Here is a 22,337-nt window from a genome sequence, read left to right as displayed (position 1 = left end):
ATTGCTATATCCTGTGGGGAGACCTTTCCCCCACTCCACTCCAGCTTCAGGAAGCCTAATTTCCTGTCAATTCAGGACACCTTTTTCTCCAGGGCTGAGTTGTCCTATTGTGGCTCCAACCTCCAGAGCTGTCCTGTTCTAGCTCTAGGTAACCTAGATTCCTGATCAGTCCGGACATCTTTCCTTCAGGGCTGAGCCGTCCTCTTGTGGCTCCAGCCTCCAGGTCTGTCCTATTGCAATTCTAGGTAGCCTGGCTTCCTGACAATTTAGGAAACCTTTTCCTCCAGGGTTGAGCTGTCCTATTGTGGCTCCAGCCTCCAGAGCTGTCCTATCCTGGCTCTACCCCTCCAGAGCTGTCCTATTGCAGCTCTAAGTATAGCCCAACTTGCCGATAAGTCAGGTTATCTTTGCATCTCCAGAGAAGAAACACTCACACTCCCCTACATACAGTGTGTGCACTGTGACAGGGACACCCTTCAGCAGTGTCTGTTTTTATGCCACCTGAGGGTCCAAGAACCGAAGACAGAAGTTGGGATTTCACCTCTCATCATTGTTATTCCTTATACTCATTTCCAGAATTTTCCCTTTCTACCCCCATACCCATAGATTTATGCCTTTGGGTTTGGAGGCTCAGGGGCACGAGAGAGGAATGACTTTCCATTTAGTATAGTCTGACCATCTTGTTAATTTGAAAGTTAAACCTCTTCCCTGGTCAATTTTACTTCTCATGCCTGCTGAAACTGGCGGAGGGTTAAGGAGTGACTGCAGAGGAGCAACGATGCCAGTGTCGAGAAAGTCGGTCCTGACAGACAGAGCACCAAGAATGGAAAGTGATTCTATGATCGGAATTTGTATTTATTAGTATTGAGAAAGTCAGTTCTACTGTACAACACAGACGACTTGTAAGGCCTGGGTGATCCACTATGATGACCAATCAATACACTCAAGGGCTGATCTACCACTCGAGTAAAGTTTGAGCCACCTTCTCAGGGGAAGAAGGTAGCCATCTGAGGAACTAGTCAGGTCAGGGGAATGTGGAACGGGCAGTGGCAGAGAGAAGAGTGATCTAAAGTTAGGTTTAGAGAAAGGAGAGATGCAGAGCCATGTTAGAACTGAGAGACACGGAGACAGGGTGGAACTGAGAGATGCAGCAGGTAATCTGAGGGTCTCCCCACTTCCTTCTCTGATCATTTTTCAAGAGATTTTGATAAAATATAACTCACCGTCTTAGCTGCTGTTCTACTGCTGTGAAAAGAGACCTTGACCAAGGTAACTCATAAAATAAATTGGGGCCTTACTTGCAGTTTCAGAAGGCTAGCCCATTATCATGGTGGGAAGTGTGGTGGCAGGCAGGCAGGCAGGCAGGCTGACATGGTGCTGAGAAGTAGCTGACAGCTTTTTCATTTGAATCTGGGGAGAACAGGGCAGGGGCTACCCTCCCCCAACGACACACTTCCTCCAACAAGGGTATACGCTTCCTGATCCCTCTAATCTTCAAATAATCTTACTCTTTTGTCACTGAGTATTCAAAAATAAGAGCCTGTGGAGGTTCATATCCTCATCTAAAGCACCACGCTCACGCAATACAAAACTCAGTATTTTACGTTGCACAACTCGGTGCATTGTCTACACTTACCACATGCTACGCGATTACCTCCACTATCTAACTTCCGAATATTTTCATCACCTCACAAAGAAGTTTCTGTTGGCAACTGTTTCCAGTTACTCTTCCTTTCACTTGCCATCACTATTTTCTCTTTCTAGACATTTAATATAGATTGAATCATGCAAAGAGTTGTCTTATACATCTTATGTAGAATAATGTTTTCAAGGTTCATCCACGATGCAAGCAGGTGTCCATAGTCCATCTCTTTTTTTGTTAACTAATATTGTTTCAAATAAAACATGTTTTGTTGGTTAATTGATTAAGGTTTTTCATTGGGATTATTTTTCCTTCTGACTGCTACGAATAATTTGGCTATGAATACCCATGTACATGTTTTTGAGTGAATATTTGCTTTCTTTTAAAAACTAGAGATAAGGCCGCTGGCTTAATATAGTATTCTGTGTTCAGGGTCTTGAGGATGCTCCTAGCCTCTCCTACAGGAGGATAGAGTTCGCATTTCTAGCAGCTACAGGTTGGGCAATTGTAGGATGGCTCTGATTTCCTCACCTCTTCACCAGCACTGACTGTTACGTTTATTAGAACTATTCTAAAAGTCACTAAACATCAGGTATCTGGTGTCCTGCTTTGCATTGCCTGGTGGCTACAGAGCCATCTTTTCATTTGCTTTTGACCATTTGCTTATCTTCTTTGGAGACATGGCTGCTCAAATCCTTTTCCCACCTTGCAGTTGGTCTTTTTATTGTTACGTTGTGAGAACTCATTATATATTCTGATGCTGCGTCCTTATTAGAGATAGGACTTGCCAGGATTGCTCTCTGGTGTGGACAGTACTGTCGTTTGGTCATTGGGCATTTTTGTGTTATAGGTAAAAAACTTTTGCTTGACAGAAAGACACAAAGAAGCCCCACAACTCTGTTCCCTCCTATGGATTTCATAGCTTTTGTTCTTTATTCGGGCTTTTGATCCTTTCTGAATTAATTTTTGCATATGGTGCGAGTAAAGATATTGATTCTTTTCTTTCTTTCTTTTTTATTCAGAAAACCATATGCTGAAGAACAATTCTCTCATTCAGTGGTCTTATCAAAATCAAATGAACCCTTATCAAAAATCAAATGAACATGACTGAAGTTGATTTCTGCCCTCTTTCTTCTATTGTATTATATACTTACTCTATACCAGGACCACAGGGGTCTTGATTACTATTGTTTTGAAGAGCATTTTAAAACTGGGAAATCTGAGTGCTCATTTTTGCTCTTTTTCTCAGAACTTTTGATTTTCAGAGGGGTGCTACTTGGAGTCTTTTGTATTTATATATGAATTTAAGAATTCAATTGTTCATTACCCCCCAAAAAGGCAGTTGGAATTTTGATATGAGTTCAGCACATTCTTGGGTCTCCCTTTTATGTTAAATGAACAGTGCTATAATGAATGCTTTGGAATAAGATGGAATGTCATCATGGTACAGAGGTAACCTGCGAGGCTTTGTACGCTGTCTATACTAGGGACATGAGTTCTCATTCTGACTAAGGGCAACAGTGGTGTTGGTGTAGAAGATGGTGTCTGTTTATCACTTCAGACACATTCTTCACTTTCCCCCATCTTGCACTGAGTTCCAAGAGGTCAACATTGTGGATCTCAGCACACAAGATTCCTCACTGTCTGGCTCCTGACTAGAGTCAGCCAGGATGGGGCATCATCAGAAGACCAGAGGGTGGGAAGGAAGAAGCGGCTCTGTGTTTTATTGTACAGTGATCCTGCTGCTCTGTGCACCGCTGGGTGCTGGTGGTCAGTCCATCTGTTTATGTGATTGGTTCTGAGGCTGTGGGTGGCTTCCTTCATTGCTAGCCCTGGAGCTCATTACAATCTTCCATCAGTTTCTCCAAATCCTGCCCAAATCTTTATAAACATTCCCGTTTCTGGTGTGCATTCTCCTCCCTGTCCTTTAGGTCATTGGCCATCCAGTTTGAGCACAGCACTGTCCTTGAGAATATGATGAAGCATCTACAGCCCAGTCAGTATGGTGCAGAATGAGAAGAAGGGTCAAAGGGCAAGTATCAAAGGAAGTTCCTGGGAGTTACCACATACCCTTATTTATAGCCCATATGATGAGCTTGGGGTGTGATTCGGTGGTTCCCAGATTTGACTCCAGCATCACACACGCACACGCACACGCACACACACACACACCTATGTATATTGTACCTACTTGCACACAGCCTAAAGGAGCCAGGGGAATATAGTTTTAATTCCTAGCACCCAGTTCCCCCAAATAAGCATTCTGAAATGATTTAAGAAGAGAACAATGGGTAGTGAGGGTCATTAGCCGTCTTCTTCATGTACTGCATTTTAAAGGCTCTGGGAAGAGTGTGGAGATGCTGGCAGCAGAGGTTGAGCGGTGGCAGGGAAGAGAGACAAGAACAAGGACAGAGGAAAACACCACTGGTAGGAGGACGTTGACTATATATCTTGCTGTATATTTTATTGTGCGTTGGCGTCTGGTGCTAGCCTGGATCATAAATTATTTCTCTCTACCAGACCCCAACATAAACTGTCTCTCTCTGGATTGGCGTGGATGCACAGGAATAAAGACACAACTCACATGGATTTATTGGGCGAGAGATTCTCAGTGATCCTTCATGAAGTCCCGAGTTCACATCCTGAAGAATTCCTCTCGTTTATCCCCCAAGCAGCCTTTATATCAAAACTTAACTGAGGGGAAATACATTAGCATTCTGTTTCCTAGGTAACCGGTGAATGGCTTTTAGTCACCTACCTGTCTGCTCTGTACGCTAGCTGTCACGTAGGTTTGAATCAGCATCTCTATCAGGCATCCTCCAAATTACAAAGAAAGGAGCAAAACGACATCCTGACCTTTTGTTAGGTAGTGACAGCCTGCCTGAAAGATTACGTGACCACCTCAGGTGGAGCCTATGGCTGGATAACTTGGCTGCCATATCATATAGAAATATGGGCCTACAATTGTGACTTGTGTATTCATATTACCTACTTATAAATATAAAGTAAGAGTTTGCCCTCCAAAAATAAGTAAGCAAAAGAAAGAAAATGTTACAGTTAGTCTTGAGTGTGGTGAGAACAAAGGAGCCATGGAGCCCAGTAGACTAGCGCTAACAATTAGAATGACCTATGACCTGGCCCAAACACAGTAGTATAATGGGTGTGTTAGTTCCTTGCCTGTGTGTAACAAGTATTGCAAACTTATCAGGTTAAATTAACACCAATAAGTCATGCTTACTGCTTCCTCTTTCACAGGTTATCCAGAATTCCCAGATCCGTAAAGATGGAAAGCAAAATGATGGTTGCTACCTGCTGCAGAGGGGGAAGGGGAATCATTCAGTTAGACTGGAGCTGCAAGATGAGAGAGCTGTAACACTGCATTGCACAGTCATCTATAGGTACCCAAGTTGCAACACTGAATTTCACATCTATCTATAGATACCCAAGTCATAACACTGCATTGCATGAGCATCTATAGGTACCCAAGTTGCAATACTGCATTGCACCGCAGTCTATAGGTACCAAAGTTGCAACGCTGCATTGCACAATACTGGGCTATAACATGGTTCAGATAATTTCATATTATTTTCAACCACAGTTACAAAACATACTCAGCTGTGTCATTAAGGTAACCTAATTGAATTATTAGTATCTTACAAAGTTCTTGGGTTTTATATGCACTCCAAGGTCAAAGGATCGCTCAAGAGCCATGGCCATTAGAATGTCATTTCAGTATTCTGCCTCCCACACAGCAGGGCTAAAACTAGCTGTTTTTTTTTCAGGGACATTTTCTCTCGACGTTCAGGTCTCTACACAACCTCAGGAGGCCTGAATCTACCGTGTTTATGAGACAGGATTTCCTTTATTTATGATACTCAGTGATGCCTGAACACAGCTTCTATTGGTGGAAACTTATTTTCCGGAATGCAATGACGTCTCATTTGTGGGTTTTTTTTTTTTAATTGCTTCAGGTTGAGCTGTCTATGGGAGCTCTGCCTGAGATGGTCACCAAAGCCTGTCTTGGAGATTGTTTACTCAAAAAGTTTTTTCTCAAGTGAAAGATTCCCACCCATGGGAAACTCTGAATGTGAATGATGTCATGTCTAAGGAATGAGTCTTAAAGAGTTAAGGATGGACTTGCCAGGATTATGAATGGACTTTCAGGAAGCAGATGGGCCCAACTGAAGCCATTAACACAGTCTGCAGAGGCAAGTTAGCGAATGCAGAGAGCCCACTTTAGCTGAGAGAAAGGTAGATAATAGCCTAGAACTTAAAACTTAATCTACAGAAGACTGCATTCTAAAAGTAGAGGAACGATCCTACCATGTGTGTACATGTGTCACGAATTTGAGTGCCAGATGTGTAAAGGCTCTTCTCCACTTTCCTCCCCATAAGCAGCCAGAGCCTCGGCTTCCGAGTGAGGGGTTCTCGTCTCAACAGCTCTTTCCTAGTGTCCTCATTTTCAGACATTAGATGACAGTCACTGCTCTTGTAGAATGGATTAGTGCAGTTCGCTTAAGAATTTGGATATTAACCTCTTGGATGACCCCCAGTTTCACTCAGCTTAATGTTCCCAAAATACTACAAAGAGTTGGAAGAGTCCTTTTCCTCTGCAAATGGAAGTCTGAGGAGGCCGTCTTGGCTGTTTGTCTGCCTAGCTGTGGACATGAGGGGAGACCCCGAGCTGCAGAGAGAGGTAATGCTCCCTTTCCAGACAAGACGGTTTAGAGTTTTCGGAACATTTGGTGATTTGTTGCTGATCGCCAGTTTCAAGGCTCTAACCCCATCAGTGCTTTCAAGCCTTTGGTCTGCACCCCGGTTGTGAATTAAAGCCTTTCTCATGTCAAGCCCATCCTTTCCCACCGGAAAGGGGAAATTCACCAGCAAAGTGTCTTACCTGGGAACAGTCATGGGAATTGTCACTTCTTTGGGAGCAGTCTGCCTGCAGAATCCAGAACGAGACTGTGAAAATTTGGATGATTCAGGATCAGTTGGATAGCCTGAATAATTCAGGATCAGTACACAGTAAACCCATTCCCGTGGCTGAATCTAAGGACTCTGAGCAATTTCCAGACTCTGGGGAAAGGAGCTGAGATGCACCTTGACGGGCTTCCTCCCTGCTTGTGCCCAACACTATGTATACTCTCTAAGAAAGCATGGAGTCACTCGGGCCAGTCCCAGGGGTTCTAAACCACTCTCCATCACTGCTTGACAATGCACATCTAACTCCGACCTCTTGATTCTGTCTTTCCACAGGTTTCTTCCTCTTTACCAGGCCATTTCTGGCCCACCAGGCTTGGGAACTTAATGGCTCCCTAAGACAGTGGGACGAAAGAGGCCTCACAGGTATTCAGCGTATCTAGAAATAGCCTGGGCTAGGAGGGAGGACTTTGGTTCCTGGGGTTTATTTCTGGCAATTGCTTCAGGAGGCAGCTGCTTTGTGTCCCTAGTAATGGCCGGTAGAAGCAGTTCTCCGCAGCCTTCCTACAGTTTTCAGATGCTTTGGTCAAGGATATTTGGAGAGCTAATGGCTATGAAAGCCAGAGATAATGGCGCTTAGAAAGAGCTCCCTTCCCAGGATATGACCCTCTTCTCTCTCTGGAGGAATCTCCCCTTGGAGGGAAGGATGGGAAAGCCCTAGCAGCCCCCCCGCCATGTGAGCCAGTCTTTGCTAATCTTGGAATCTTCTCTATGGTGTCTGCCCAGGTAACCTCTGGTTCATCGTGTCACCCCGTGTCGACAGTCATTGCTCAGACTGACGTTTCTATTTATCTTCTCATTAACAAAGACTTTGTCTCTGCACCCAGGCTCTTAGTCTGTCAGTGTGCAAGGCGGGCTCATTTGTTAGCAGGCAAACAGGGTATGCTCATTAACCCTTCAGTGCCTGAGTTCATCGTCTCTTCAACATTCCTCTAAGTGCCCAGTTCCTCGAATACAAGAATGTAATAAGAGCTCAGTTGAAGAAAAGAGTAAAAACTCAGGGTCCTTTCCAGAGTCTTAGAAACTGTAGGATGGAGCCAGGTAGTGGTGGCGCACACCTTTAATCCCAGCACTTGGGAGGCAGAGGCTGGCGGATCTCTGTAAGTTCACGGCCATCCGGGTCTACAGAGCAAGTTCCAGGGCAGCCAGTGTTGCACAGAGAAACCCTGTCTCAAAAACAAAACAAAAGAAAAGCTAGACAATGATCTGTGGAAAGGCTTTGATGTTATCTTGCTTCATGGACCCCAGAAAGAAACCCAGTGAATGAGAACAGCAAAAAGAGATGTTCACTCAAAGTTGGGAGGAAGACTTGGATTGTAGACATAGGTCAAACCCAGCACCGCAATTTGGAGGCCCTTGTGCGGAAGATTATGTGAAGCTGAGTTCAGTAAGCCAATGAGGGAAAAACGAAGCAAAACCATCAATACCCTAGTATGAAAATATGCCTAGCCAATCAAAATATAGTATATAAGCAATGGAAATATTTTGTTTTTCATGGAGCAGAAGAATATTGAAGTATCTGAGGAGAGTGAGAAATATTTTCTTTTCACAGAAATGTTTAGAGTCCTACCAAGTATGCCTTGGGGGTAAGACTGGGGACAATAAAAACAGGCATTGTCCCAGTTTCTGATCACTCACCGTCTCAGTGACTTACTGCTTTCAAAGCTGCTCTTGGGATTTTCCTGGAGGCTCGGAGGCAGGCATGAAGCAACTGCTAATGATGCCATGTTCTAAAGCAATCTACTGAACCGCGTTTGCAAACGCACATTTAGTAGGTGGTAGGGGAAGCTCCTTCAGGAAAGGATGTCCTAAGTTTATGCAACTTACTGTTGCTTCAGAAGGGCTTTGTGTGTGTGCAGTCATTAAAAGTAAGAATCTTGCATGCAAAACAAATACTGCAAGTAGACCTCATAGGTAAAAAGTCACCTTCAAGATGATTCAGGGTATTGGTGACTTCACAAAGCTCCAGTAGTCTGGTCCCTTCTAGAAGGGTTCACAGAGTGTGTAAGTGTACATCCTTAGTGCGGTGTTTGTGCAGCGGCTGTGGCTTGTGCAACAGGTGTGCCTGAGTGACTGGCGTTGTCAGATACCTCACCCTGGATTCAGAGCTTTATGCTCACCCTGCACTGGTGTTTGCTTGGGTACATGACTTTTTTTTTTTTTTTTTTTAAGGCAATCTGATTGCTGAAGCCCATTTTGTGCTTTTCTCTACGGCAAACACCGTGAATCTCCTTGGCTTTGCACTCATTTTCTCCTCTCTCTGGCCTGATAAAACTAAAGACGACTCTTCCTCCCTCCCACTCAATCCTCTTCCTCCGCAGAATCTCACAGTTCTCCCCCACAAAATCGACTCTTGCAGCTGTCTGTCATTCATTGATCTTTCCTGTCACACCTGCTTCCTGAGACTCCTCCACCATGGAAAAGCTCTATAAGAACTTGCCTTAGCACCTGCCATAGTAAGATGCTGATGCTAGAAGGGGGCCTCAGTGAGCAGCTTTAAGATGGTATGTATATATTTATATTTATATGTATAAATATAAAAATTTATAATTTATGGTCTTTATAGCAAAAAATAAATGCTAGAGCAGTAGTTCTCAACCTGTGGGCCATGACACCTTGGAGGGGGGGTCACATAGCAGATATTCTGCACAACAGATATTTCTATCATGGTTCATAGCAAACAGCAAAATTACAGTTATGAAGTAAAAGCTAAATAATTTTCTGGTTGGGGGTCACCACAGCATGAGGAGCTGTATGTATTAAAGGTATGTATCGCAGCACTAGGAAGGTTGAGAACTATTGCTGCAGATCAAGAGAACAACCGAGGATCAAGAGATCTATAATCTTCAATCCCAAATTCATACATAATTTGGGAGGTACAAGTTGGCTTAGGAGAAAGTAGAGCAAACTGAGACTGTCCCACAAAAAGGGAGGTGATCTCATCATGGCTGAGCTGGAGAACCGACATCGGGACAGGAAGTCACTTTCCTTACCGACATCTGGTCATCATGGTGACTCTCCTTTGGACCATGTCCTTCCCAGTGTGCTAAATCAATACTTCTTTTCTAAAAAGGAGATTTATTTGGGTGTGTATCCATGGGATCCAGGAGAGGGTGTTGGATACCCCGGAACTGAAGTTACAGGAGGTTTTGAGCAGTCAAATGTTGCTGCTAGGAATTGAACCCAGGTCCTCTGGAAGGGCAGCAATTGCTTTTAACAACTGGGCCATCTCTCCAGTCTCTTTCCCTCTTCCTTTTAAAGATACTACTTACATTTATTTCCTTGCATGTGAATGTGCTCACAATTGCACACCGCAGCGCTCCTGCAGAGGGCACCTGGTGGCCCATGTCTTGTGGGAGTCCATTTCTTTCCTCCATGGACTGAATTCAAGTTTTGAGGCTCCAGGACAGGCATCTTGACCCACTGAGCCATCTCACTGGCCAACATCAGAGTTTGCTCATTCTAAATAGTGTATCAGAGTGCAAAAGAACATGGGAGCCTTGTTTCCTCAGATAGACATTTTCAAAAGAAATTATTTATATTTTAAGTGTTTAATCCTGGACAGGCTGCATGTCTTCATTTATAGAGACTATTTAAAAAATCTTACCTTGGGTAAGTGAACATTTGCTCATGGGTATTCTGAGTAATCTTTTCTCTTCAGCCATGTCTTATAATACAATTGCTCAGAAGCCGGGAACCTGATTTTAGAAGCACAGCATACGTCAGAGATAATGTAAGCTCAATTCCAGACCATAGCAACAATAATTGCAAACTTCCCAATAAAGTGAGGGAGACGTTTTTGGTTCCTCAGTCATTTTTATAGACTACTGTTGCATATTAAATATGCTATAATATGTCTAAAAGTTCATATTTTATTTAAAATACTCCTAAAAAATGTCTGTGAGCATCTTCGTTCTCAGCTAGTTTTTCTGTCTGTGCTGGTGAAGGGTCTTGCCTCTCTACCTGTGGCTGCTGCCTGAGCAGTGTGGTGGCTGCAGGTTGTAAGGGCTGTGTGGCAAGTTTCTGTAACAGCCAAGTGTGTGGCACTAACTGGTCTCTTCCTTCATAAAAGACTCATTTAAAATATTATTTAACAGTACCCTGTTTCCCACCATTGCTTTGTCCACTAAAATGATATGGTGCTGTAAGTTGATACGGCCATTTCAACATTGTTTCAAGCCTGCATCACCTTGATGAGTGGAACTTTCTATCTAGAATTTGTTCCTCTGCAAGAAGCGTTATCACCCTTCCTAAAATTTTAGTATCTGATGACCTCCTTTCATGTGACTTCCACTCAGGTGACCTCCACTCAGGTGACCTCCACTCAGGTGACCTCCACTCAGGTGACCTCCATTCAGGTGACCTCCACTCAGGTGACCTCCGTTCAGGTGACCTCTGCTCAGGTGACCTTCGTTCAGGTGACCTGTGTTTAGGTGACCTGTTGTTCAGGTGACCTCCATTCACGTGACCTTCCACTCAGGTGACCTCTGTCCAGGTGACCTCTGTTCAGGTGACTTCCACACAGGTGACCTCCGTTCAGCCATGTGGTCATGCTTCATCTCTAATTCCCATTCTCATACTATTTCTGCTGTTTTCTCCTCCACTGACACCTTCAACCACTCAGAGGCTGAAATCATCTTCTCTCAGTTTTTCATGAATATGGTAATTAATGTTGACTCCTGTCCTAACTCATATTCTTGCTGGCATCCAGAATTGGGAGCCCTTTCCTATAGCTTTTCCGTTTCCTTTCTCCAGGGCTGCTTTGTGTATCAACATCTACGGCAGGAGTAGTCTTAAGGAGCTAGTAAATAGTCAGATCATTCCCTGCTCTACATGCTGCAGAATGGATGGTGGTGAGCAATCGTGAAAACAGCACTGACCTCAAGGTACATATACCCCAGATCACGGCCGAGCAAGTGTACTATCAATGACAGCGACAATCTTTTTCTCTGAATATAACTCAGCAGGAGGCTTAAAATACCCAGTGAGCCATGTTGTGAACAGATGAGCTGCCTCCAGACTTTGTTGTTCTGCTAGCAGGGCATTGGCCAAGTAGATTTAGAGTAATTCCCACAGCCTTAGGATTTTCTGAATGAGCCTTGGTATCAACTTAAAGTCCCTGACAGCACCAGCCATTGATGAAGAAGCCAACCTATCTTTCAACAATCTTTGAAGTTAAGCATGGGTTTCTCAGCAGCTAAGAAAGTTCCAGAAGGCATCATCTTCCAACATGACACTGTTTCGTCTTCACAAAAGACCGCTGATGTCATGCAGTCACCTCAGGCAGCTTACTGCAGCTCCCACACAAATAGGTGCTGTTTCACCCATTGTAGCCTTCATGTTACAGAGACAACTTCATTCTTCAGCCTTCTGATGTAACCTCGCTTCTGTAGCAGCCTCTGCTCTGCCGGCTTCATAGAGATAACAACAGTTAAGGGCTTACTCTGGCCTGGACATTGGCTTTCAGGATTCTCATGGCTGGTTTGAGTACTGCAACTTCCTCCACATACAGAAGCTATTTGTCCTTTTCCGTTTATGTGTCCACTGCAAGAGAAGTTTTAACTTCCTTTGATAGTCTCATTGTACATTCACTCCTTGGCTAACTGGTGGGAGCATCTCGCTTTCAGGTTCCTTCAGCTTTTGACGCCCTTGCTTCATTCACCGTGATCATGTCTAGCCTTTTCTTTTACAGAGGAATACATATAGCTCTGTCTTTCATTTGAACCCACACAGGCTGCTGAAGGCTTATTGATTGTCCTGTGCCCTAGTTGGCTTTCTGTTGCTGTGATAAACATCATGACCCAGAGCAACCTGGGGACCAAAGGGTATATTTGACTTCCACTTCCACGTCATGGTCCATCATCAAGGGAAACCAGGACAAGTACTAATGCCATGTATCTGGGATCAGAAACTGAAGCTGACCGCAGAGGAACGCTGCTGATTGGCTTATTCCTGGGTCATGGTCAGCTTGATTTCTTATATAACCTGGGGCCATCTGTCCAAGGGTGCCACTGCCTACCGTAAGCTAGACCTTCCTCCAACAACTAGCAATCAAGGAAATGCACCTCAGACACACCCACAGGCCAGTCTGAGAGAAGCAACTCCTCGACTGAGGTTCTCTTTTTCCCTGGTGTCTTTAGTTCATGTCAACGTGGCAAAAAAACTAACCAGCACCATCTAATTTTAGTACTTTTTGGTGTCTCAAGGGCTAGGCAGGCTCACCCACCCACCCCACCCGCCCCCACACACAAGATGAGAGGAATGGCTTGTGGGTGGACACATCAGAACCACATTTATCAACTGAGCTGGTATCTAATACAGACAGTTTGTAATGCTCCAAACACTGTAACAGGTACAGTAATGATGAAAAAAACATGAAATCATTGGAGAACGGCCAAAAGACACTGGAAAAAACACAGGAATCATAGATGTGCTACATTGATTTAACTCCTATTGATGGAGGTCACATTTATGCCTATTGTTTGTTTTATTTATCAGCAAATGCATGATCTTATATCTGTATCATTTTGGAGTTGTATCTATGTACTATTCAGAATAAGTTTCTAGAAGAAGATTTTGCTGGCTGAGAGGGTGAGGGCAGCTAAGATTTTGGTAATAACTCCCCACCAAGTCCATATCTATTACATTCTTGTTAACAATATGGAAATACCTCATCGACGCAGGATCCTAAGACTTATTATTTGCAGAAATATTTGACTTTTGTATAATCAAACTTAGTAATCTTTTTGTCTGTGAGTCCTGAATTTTGTAATATAGTTGGAGAGGCTGTTCTCTGCTGTGGGACAATGGTTTTACCCTGTAAAGATTTGTTTATTGTACTTGTTTTACAAAATGTTGCTTGGCCACTAGCCATGTAGGAAATATAGGCAGGGCAACCAGGCAAGAAGTAGAGGCGGGGCAATGAGAACAGGAGATTCTGGGAAGAGAAAAAATTCAGTCTGCAGTCATCACCCAGATATAGAGCAAGCAAGATGTGACTGCCTCGCTGAAAAAGGTACCAAGCCACGTTGCTAACACTGACAAGAATTATGGGCTAATATAAGTTATAAGAGTTAATAAGGAGTCCTGGAAGCCAACCCAGTCCCAGAAAACTGGCAGACCAAGATTGAGCCAGTGACCAGATCCAGAGTCAGTGATCTCCACCACAACAAAAACAACTACAAGCTAGGGACTTCTGCAGGAGGGGATCCAGACCAAGATTTATAGAAACAGAGCAAAGCCAGCAACCTAAGCCAAAGTAGGCCTGAGACAGTGAACTTCAAGGGAGCAGAGCAAAGCACAGGAGCACTGAGCTATCTCCAGGAACACCAAGTAACCAATGGGGTAACTAGAACTGTGACACTGACTGTACCAAGAAGAACAACCACCTGAACTTTGGATTCACTGGCACCTACCTAGAAGATTATTCAACAGAATCTCAGACAGCCCCAACCACATCTATTAGAGGAGAAGGTGAGTAGAAAAGGTAAGATCACATGCTACACCACAAAGAGCAACACAAAACCAGTAAAACCTAAAGACTCTACAACAACAAGACCTGAACAACCAAATATGGATGAACCAGAAGAAAATGACCTAAAAAATAACTTGAAGAGAATGTTTGAAATTCTTAAAGATGAAATGAGAAATTCCCTTAAAGAAACTGATGAAAAGACAAACAAAAATTGAAAGATATCAGCAAGTCACTTAAAGAAAACCAAGAAAAAGAAATCAAGCATATAAAAAAAAACTATTCAGTACTTGAATACTGAAATAGAAACAATAAAGAAAACACAAGCCAAAGGAATTATAGAAACAGAAATTATGAGAAAAAGATCAGGAACCATAAATGCAAACATGAACAGCAGGATACAAGAGATGGAAGAGAGAATCTCAAGCACTGAAGATACAATAGAGGAAATAAACTCATCAGTTAAAGATCATTAAATCTAACAAAAGCATAACCCCAAATATCCAGGAAATATGGGACACCATGAAAAGGCCACATCTTAGAATAATAGGTATAGAAGAAGTATAAGAAGTTTAACTCAAAGGCACAGAAAATTTATTAAACAAAATCATAGAAGAAAACATTCCCTACATAAGGAAAGATATGCCTATGATGATACAAGAAGCTTACATAACACCAAATAGACTGGATAAAAAAGTCCTCTCATCACATAATAATCAAAACACTAAACATACAGAGTAAAGAAAGAATATTAAGAGCTGCAAAGGAAAAAGGCCAAGTAACATATAAAGGTAGACCTATCAGAATTACACTTGACTTCTCATTGAAGACAATGAAAGCCAGAAGGTTCTGGTCAAGCATTATGCAGACATTAAGAGATCACAGATGCCAACCTAGACTACTATACCCAGCAAAACTGTCAATCACCACAGAAGGACAAAACAAGATATTCCATGACAAATCTAGATTTCACCAATACCTAGCACAAACCCAGCCCTACACAAAATACTAGAAGGAAAACTCCAACCCAAGGAAGATGGCTACACCAACAAAAACACGGATAATTGATGAACTCATAACAGCAAATCCCAAAGAAGAAAAAAAATGCACAAATTAACATCACCAATGATGAAAACTAAAATAACAGGAGATAGCAATTGCTGGTTATTAATATCCCTTAATGTAAATGGACTCGACTCACCTATAAAAAGGCACAAGTTAGGATACGAAAACAGAATCCTCCTTTCTTCTGCATACAAGAAACACATCTCAACTTTAAAGACAGACATCATCTCAGAGTAAAGGATTAGGAAAAAATATACCAATCAAATGGACCTAAGAAATAAGTGGTGTAACTATCCTAATATCTAACAATAGACTTCAAGCTAAAATCAGTCAAAAGATACAAAAAGGTCATTTCATATTAGTCACAGGAAAAATCCATCAAGAGGAAATATCAATACTGAATATCTATGCCCCAAATACAAGGGCACCCTCATATGTAAAAGAAACACTTCTAAAGCTTAAATCATACATTAAAACCCACACTCTAATAGTGTGAGACTTCCACACTCCCCTCTCACCACCGGACTGGTCAATCAGACAAAAAAATGAACAGAGACATAAGAGAACTAACAGATGTTATGACTCAAATGAACTTAACAGACATCTATAGAATATTCCACCCATACAGAAAAGAATATACCTTCTTCCCAGCACCTCATGGAACCATCTCAAAAATTGACCACATACTCGGTAACAAAACAAACCTCAACAAATACAAAAAAATTACAACAACACAATGTATCTTATCAGATCACCATGGTTTAAAACTAGAAGTCAACAGCAATACTAATTCCAGAAAACCCACAAACACATGGAAATTAAACAATGCTCACTTGAATCATCAATGGGTCAAGGAAAAAATAAAGGGAGAAATTAAAGACTTCCTAAAATGCAATAAAAATGACCACACAGCATACCCAAATTTATGGAACATAATGAAAGCAGTGTTAAGAGGAAAGTTCATAGCATTAAATGCCTACATAAAGAAGCTGGGGAAATCCCATACTGGTGAATTAACAGAACATTTGAAAATCTTAGAACAAAAAGAAGCAAACTCACCTAAAAGAACTAGACAGCAGGAAATAATCAAAGTGAAAGCTGAACTCAACAAAATAGGATCAAAGAAAACAATACAAAGAATCAATGAGACAAAGAGCTGGCTCTTTGAGAAAATCAACAAAATAGACAAACCTTTATCCAAACTAACCAAAAGGCAGAGAGAAAATATTCAAATTAACAAAACCTGAAATGAAAAGGGGGACATAACATCAGACATGGAGGAAATAGGGAGAATCATCAGGTCATATTTCGAAAACCTGTACTCCACAAAATTGAAAAACTTAAAGGAAACGGACAATTTTCTGGATAAATATCACTTACCAAAATTAAATCAAGACCAGATAAGCAAATTAAACAGACCTATAACTGCCAAAGAAATAGAAACAGTCATCAAAAGTCTCCCAACCAAAAAAAGCCCAGGACCAGATGGTTTCAGCTCAGAATTCTACAAGACTTTCAAAGAAGAACTAATACCAATACTCTTCAAATTATTCCACACAATAGAAACAGAGGAACATTGCCAAACACTATTAATGAGGCTACAACTACCCTGATACCCAAACCACAGAAAGACAATACTAAGAAAGAGAATTGCAGACCAATCTCACTCGTGAACATTAATACAAAAATATTAAATTAAATACTGGCAAATCTAATCCAAGAACACATCAGAACCGTCATCCACCATGATCAAGTTGGTTTTAACTCAGAGGTGCAGTGATGGTTCAATATATGAAAATCCTTTAATGTAATTCACCATATAAACAAGCTGAAAAATAAAAACCACATGATCATCTCATTAGATACTGAAAAGGCCTTGACAAAATACAACATTCCTTCATGATTAAGGTCTTGGAGATAACAGGGATACAAAGAACATACCTAAACATAATTAAGGCAATATACAGCAAGCCAACAGCCAACATCAAACTAAATGGAGAGAAACTCCCAGCAATTACACTGAAATCAGAAATGAGACAAGGTTGTCTACTCTCTCCATATCTATTCAATATAGTTCTTGAAGTCCTAGCTAGAGCAATAAGACAACAAAAAGGAGGGATACAAATTGGAAAAGAAGAAGTCAAACTCTCACTGTTTGCTGATGATATGATAGTTTATGTAAATGATCCCAAAAATTCTACAAAGAAATTTCTACAGCTCATAAACACTTTCAGCAATATAGCAGGATACAAGATTAACTAAAAAAAAATCAGTAGCTCTCCTGTACACAGATGATAAAAAAGGCTGGGGAAGAAATCAGAGAAACAACACCCTTCACAATAGCCACAAATAGCATAAAATATCTAGGAATAATTCTAACCAAACATGTGGAAGACTTGTATGACAAAAACTTTAAATCTTTGAAGAAAGAAATTGAAAAAGACACCAGAAAGTGGAAAGACATCCCATGCTCTTGGGTAGGCAGAATTAATATAGGAAAAATGACAATCTTACTGAAGCAATCTACAGATTCAGTGCAATGCCCATCAAAATCCCAGCAAAATTCTTCAAAGACCTCAAAAGAATGGTACTCAACTTCATTTGCAAAAGCAAAAAACCCAGGATAGCCAAAACAATCCTGTACAATAAAAGAACTTCTGGAGGCATCACAATCCCTGACTTCAAACTATACTACAGAGCTACAGTACAGAAAACAACCTGGTATTGCATAAGAACAGAGAGGAGGACCAATGGAACCAAATAGAAGACCTGGATATCAATTGACACATCTTCGAACACCTGATCTTTGATAAAGAAGCAAAAAATATCAAATGGAAAAAGAAAGCATATTTAACAAATGGTACTGGCATAACTGGATATCAACATGTAGAAAAATGAAAATAGACCCATATCTATCACCATGCACAAAACTCAAGTCCAAATGGACCAAAGACCTCAACATAAAGTCAGCCACACTGAACCTTATAAAAGAGAAAGTGGGAAGTACACTTGAACACATTGGCACAGGGAACCACTTCCTAAATATAACCCCAGCAGCACAGACACTGAGAGAAACAATTAATAAATGGGACCTCCTGAATCTGAAAAGCTTCTGTAAAGCAAAGGACACAGTCAACAAGACAAAACGACAGCCTATAGAATGGGAAAAGATTTTTCACTAACCCCACATCAATCAGAGGTCTGATCTCCAAAATATACAAAGAACTCAAGAAATTGGACACCAAATGATCACATAATCCAATTAAAAAAATGGAGTACAGACCTGAACAGAGAATTCTTGATGGAGGAGGATCATCTGTCTATGTGTTACTTTCATTGGTTAATAAAGAAACTGCCTTGGCTTTTTGATAGGACAGAAAATTAGGTAGGCAGGGAAAACAGAACAGGATAATGGGTAGAAGGTAGTGAGGCAGACGCCATAGCTCTCCTCTCTGAGATGGAAGCAGGTTAGAATCTTCCGGGTAAGCCACCTTGTGGTGCTACACACATTAATAGAAATGGGTTAATCAAGATGTGAGAGTTAGCTAGTAAGAGGCTAGAGCTAATGGGCCAAGCAGTGTTTAAAAGAATACAGTTTCCATGTCATTATTTCGGGACATAAGCTAGCCAGGTAGCTGGAAGCTGGGCAGGACAAAAAGCAGGCTTCCTCACCTCATCACTACAAACTCACAAGAGAGGAATCTAAAATGGATGAAAGACACTTAAGGAAATGTTCAACAACTTTAATCATCAGAGAAATGCAAATCAAAATAACTCTGAGAGTCCATCTTACACCTGTAAGAATGGCAAAAATCAAAAACACTGATGACAACTTATGCTGGAGAGGTTGTGGGGTAAAGGGAACACGTTTGCATTGCTGGTGGGAATGCAAGCTGGTACAACCCCTTTGGATGTCAGTGTGGCAATTTCTCAGAAAATTAGGAAACAACCTTCCTCAAGACCCAGTAATACCACTTTTGGGTATATATCCAAAGGATTCTCAATCATGCCACAAAGACATGTGCTCAACTATTTCATAGCAGCTTTGTTTGTCATAGCCAGAACCTGGAAACAACCTAAATGTCTCTCGACTGAAGAATGGATAAGAAAAATGTGGTACATTTATACAATGGAGTATACTACACAGCAGAAAAAATAACAACAGCTTGAATTTTGCAGGAAAATGGATGGAGCTAGAGAACATTGTTTTGAGTGAGGTAACCCAGACACATAAAGGCAATTATCACATGTATTCACTCATAGGTGGTTTTTAAACATAAAGCAAAGAAAGCCAGCCTACAAACCACAATCCCAGAGAACTTAGACAACAATGAGGACACTAAGAGAGACTTACATAGATCTAATCTACAGAGGAAGTAGAAAGTAGAAAAAGACAAGATCTCCTGAGTTAATTGGGAACATGGGTACCTTGGGGGAGGGTTGAAGGGGAGAGGTAGGGAGGGAAGCAGAGAAAAATGTAGAGCTCAATAAATATCAATTAAAAAAATAGTTAATAAGAAGCCTGAGCTAATAGGTCAATCAGGTTATAATTAATGTAGGCCTCTGTATTTCCTTGGGTCTGAATGACTGCAGGACCAGGTGGGACAGAAACTTCTGTCAACAGATCTCTATTTAGTACCTGTAAGAAAAGATGCATTTCTTAAGGAATTCTCTCATGATATCTTACAGAGCATGTAAAAGTTTGTTTCCTGTTGCTATAACAAGTTGGGCAAATCTGGGTACTTTATGAAGAAAAGACTTTTCTTTAGTACACAGATTTAGAGCCTGCAAGTCCAGGATCAGATAGCCATGCTTGTTTGGCTTTTAGTGGGGCTGATGAGCCAGATTACATGGTGTCAGCATTGCCGTGCAGGTCATATGGGAGGGAAGGATGACACGATGAGACAGTAAGCCATTTAAGTCAGTACATAGGAGAAGACCTGTCTGGGTATTTTTATGATAAGTCACATTCACGAGAACTCATTACGTGACACCAGCATTGATGTTCTCTGAGAGTCACACCTTCAGTGTGTGACCACCTCTCATACACCCGCCCTGCCTGTTAAGAAGGTTCTGCCACCTCTCACATGGCCACCCTGAGGACCACATTTCCAGTCCTCATAGCTAAGCCTCACCCAAACCATTGAAACATGGCTGTAGATGTGTTGACAGAGGTTTCTGTACCACCCTGTCCCACAGCCATTCAGTCCCAAAGATAACTAATTCTTACATCTTACATTAGCCCATAATTCTTATCTGTGTTAGCCATGTGGCTTGGTCCCTTTTATCAATGAGGCATTCTCATCTTGTGTCCTCTGAGTCTGGGTGACGACTACAGACTGAGCCTTTCCTCTTCCCAGAATTCTCCTGTTCTTATCTCCCTGCCTATATTTCCTGCCTGGCTACTGACTAATCAGCGTTTTATTAAACCAGCACATGTGACAAATCTTTACAGGGTATAAGACCATTGTCCCACAGCATAGAAGCACTATTTTTACTGACATTTTTATCACCTTGAGATTTTTGTGGGTAGGGGATGTTGATACAGCTTTAATGTCATATTTTAGATAGCTGACTGATTTTTTTAAAAAAATAATTATACATCTATGTTCCATCTTTGACTTTACTAAATCAAAGACAAGCCTTTGTATATGGAAGTTCTAGAATTCTGAAAAGAACTATCTAGGAGGGAGGGAGGAGAGAGGAGAAAGAGAGAGAGAGAGAGAGAGAGAGAGAGAGAGAGAGAGAGAAGAAGAAGAAGAATTTAAGAACAAAATCTCTGAGATGGTGTGAGAGCACAGGATGAGGAATATTTATTAACAAATATTAAAAGTTAATATTTTCTAGGGGTATATCAGGTACCAATATTCTAGATGCCAGTCAGGAATGAATAATTCCATCCTCTGAAAGGAATCCTTCCCTGCTTCAGTCAGCACCTGTGTAGGAAACACTGAAAGCCCAGGCCGTGCTTTAGCTAACTGGTTCTAACCAGTTGAAAGCAGAAACTGCTGTGTGGAAACTGGACACTCACTGGATTATGTGAAGATTCTTTCTTGTCTAGTGGGACATGTCTGTGGACCTGCTTGCCCTCCCCCAAAACTTTGTACTCCCTTAGCATGCTCACAGAGACCCACCCCACACCTCTTTACTACACATAGAACTCCAGGAACTTTCCTTCCCAGGGGTCTCTTTCACACACTTCCTTTAGTAATCGCTATAATGACCACTAACCTTCTTTTACCGTCTCATGACAACTCAGTGACTTAGGTTCTGAACTTCCTCTCATCTTAGTCTTGAAACTGAAACTCAGATCTGCCTTCTCAAAATTACGCTGCTATCTACATCCACACTCTGAATTAGAATTTGGTGTCAAACTGGTAGGATGTCGTTGGTGTCTGCTGTGACCTAAAAAGTGTGTTCAAATCCATGAGCAGAGACCAAGTTCCAAGTGCAACAAAGCTGGAAGCTGGAACCTTGGGAAAGGTAGTAAGGCTTCTGGGCTCAAGGTTGTGGATTGTGAGAGTCCAACAGAGAAAGGGTTGTCCTCTTGCTACTGGGCTCAAGGTTGTGGATTGTGAGAGTCCGACAGAGAAAGGGTTGTCCTCTTACTCCTCCACTTTCTGACAAGTGAGACCACTGCAGAAGGATGCAGTCCAAAGCACCCTCTTGGAATGGAAGTAGCCCTCAGCAGGTTTCTGCATCTTCATCTTGATCTTCCAGCTTCCAGAACTGTGAAGCATATATTTCTGTTCCCCATGCTGCTACGCATGTAGTGCTCTGGTAGAAGTTAAGAAGTCAACACCAAAGGCAGAACGCTAGGGAAGGTAAGAACAGCAGCAGCAGCAATGGAAGTGTGATGGACGTTGAACGCAGAGAACGGACGCAAACCCAAAACTGGCAGAAGGGGCAGAGAGAGGAGTACAATTCTATTTGCCCTTGCTTACTTGGCTCCAATTGCCAGAGGTGAAACAGGTCATTGTTCCTCTTTCCCCTCAGAACTTAGTGTCCCAGATGCCAGATGAAAGTGGTATTTGTTCGAACCAAGATCACCCTTTAACCTGCCCTGAGGTGGCCCTGTCTAGAGGTCACTCATCAGCCCACAGGTCTTGGCTAGGGCTCTGGTAGCTGTCCTGGTGAACGGCTCATTTGCTGAGGGCTCAGATCTGTGAGAGCAGCCAA

The 22,337-nt window shown here is 41.9% G+C and overlaps 1 protein-coding gene across 3 annotated transcripts in view; it reads right to left on the bottom strand.

The window, feature by feature from the left end:
• LOC126490033 (uncharacterized) overlaps window positions 1-22,058 on the bottom strand; it is a 35,661-nt gene extending 13,603 nt beyond the window's left edge. For all 3 annotated transcript variants that reach the window (XM_050124720.1, XM_050124700.1, XM_050124710.1), the window contains exons 1-4: window positions 21,390-22,058; window positions 10,230-10,320; window positions 9,895-10,084; window positions 6,540-6,604 (exon numbers count right to left, since the gene is read on the bottom strand). In XM_050124720.1, the coding sequence (XP_049980677.1) occupies window positions 6,540-6,604; window positions 9,895-10,069 (240 nt within the window). In that variant the 5' untranslated portion in view covers window positions 10,070-10,084; window positions 10,230-10,320; window positions 21,390-22,058. The remainder of the gene's footprint in view (window positions 1-6,539; window positions 6,605-9,894; window positions 10,085-10,229; window positions 10,321-21,389) is intronic.
• Window positions 22,059-22,337: the final 279 nt, after the last annotated feature.

Source organism: Alexandromys fortis, unplaced genomic scaffold (genome assembly GCF_014885135.2).
Source record: "Alexandromys fortis isolate MF-2015 unplaced genomic scaffold, M_Fortis_MF-2015_v1.1 scaffold_22, whole genome shotgun sequence".
In the NCBI taxonomy this organism is placed as follows: Eukaryota; Metazoa; Chordata; class Mammalia; order Rodentia; family Cricetidae; genus Alexandromys; species Alexandromys fortis.
This window is presented reverse-complemented; position numbering and strand designations above follow the sequence as displayed.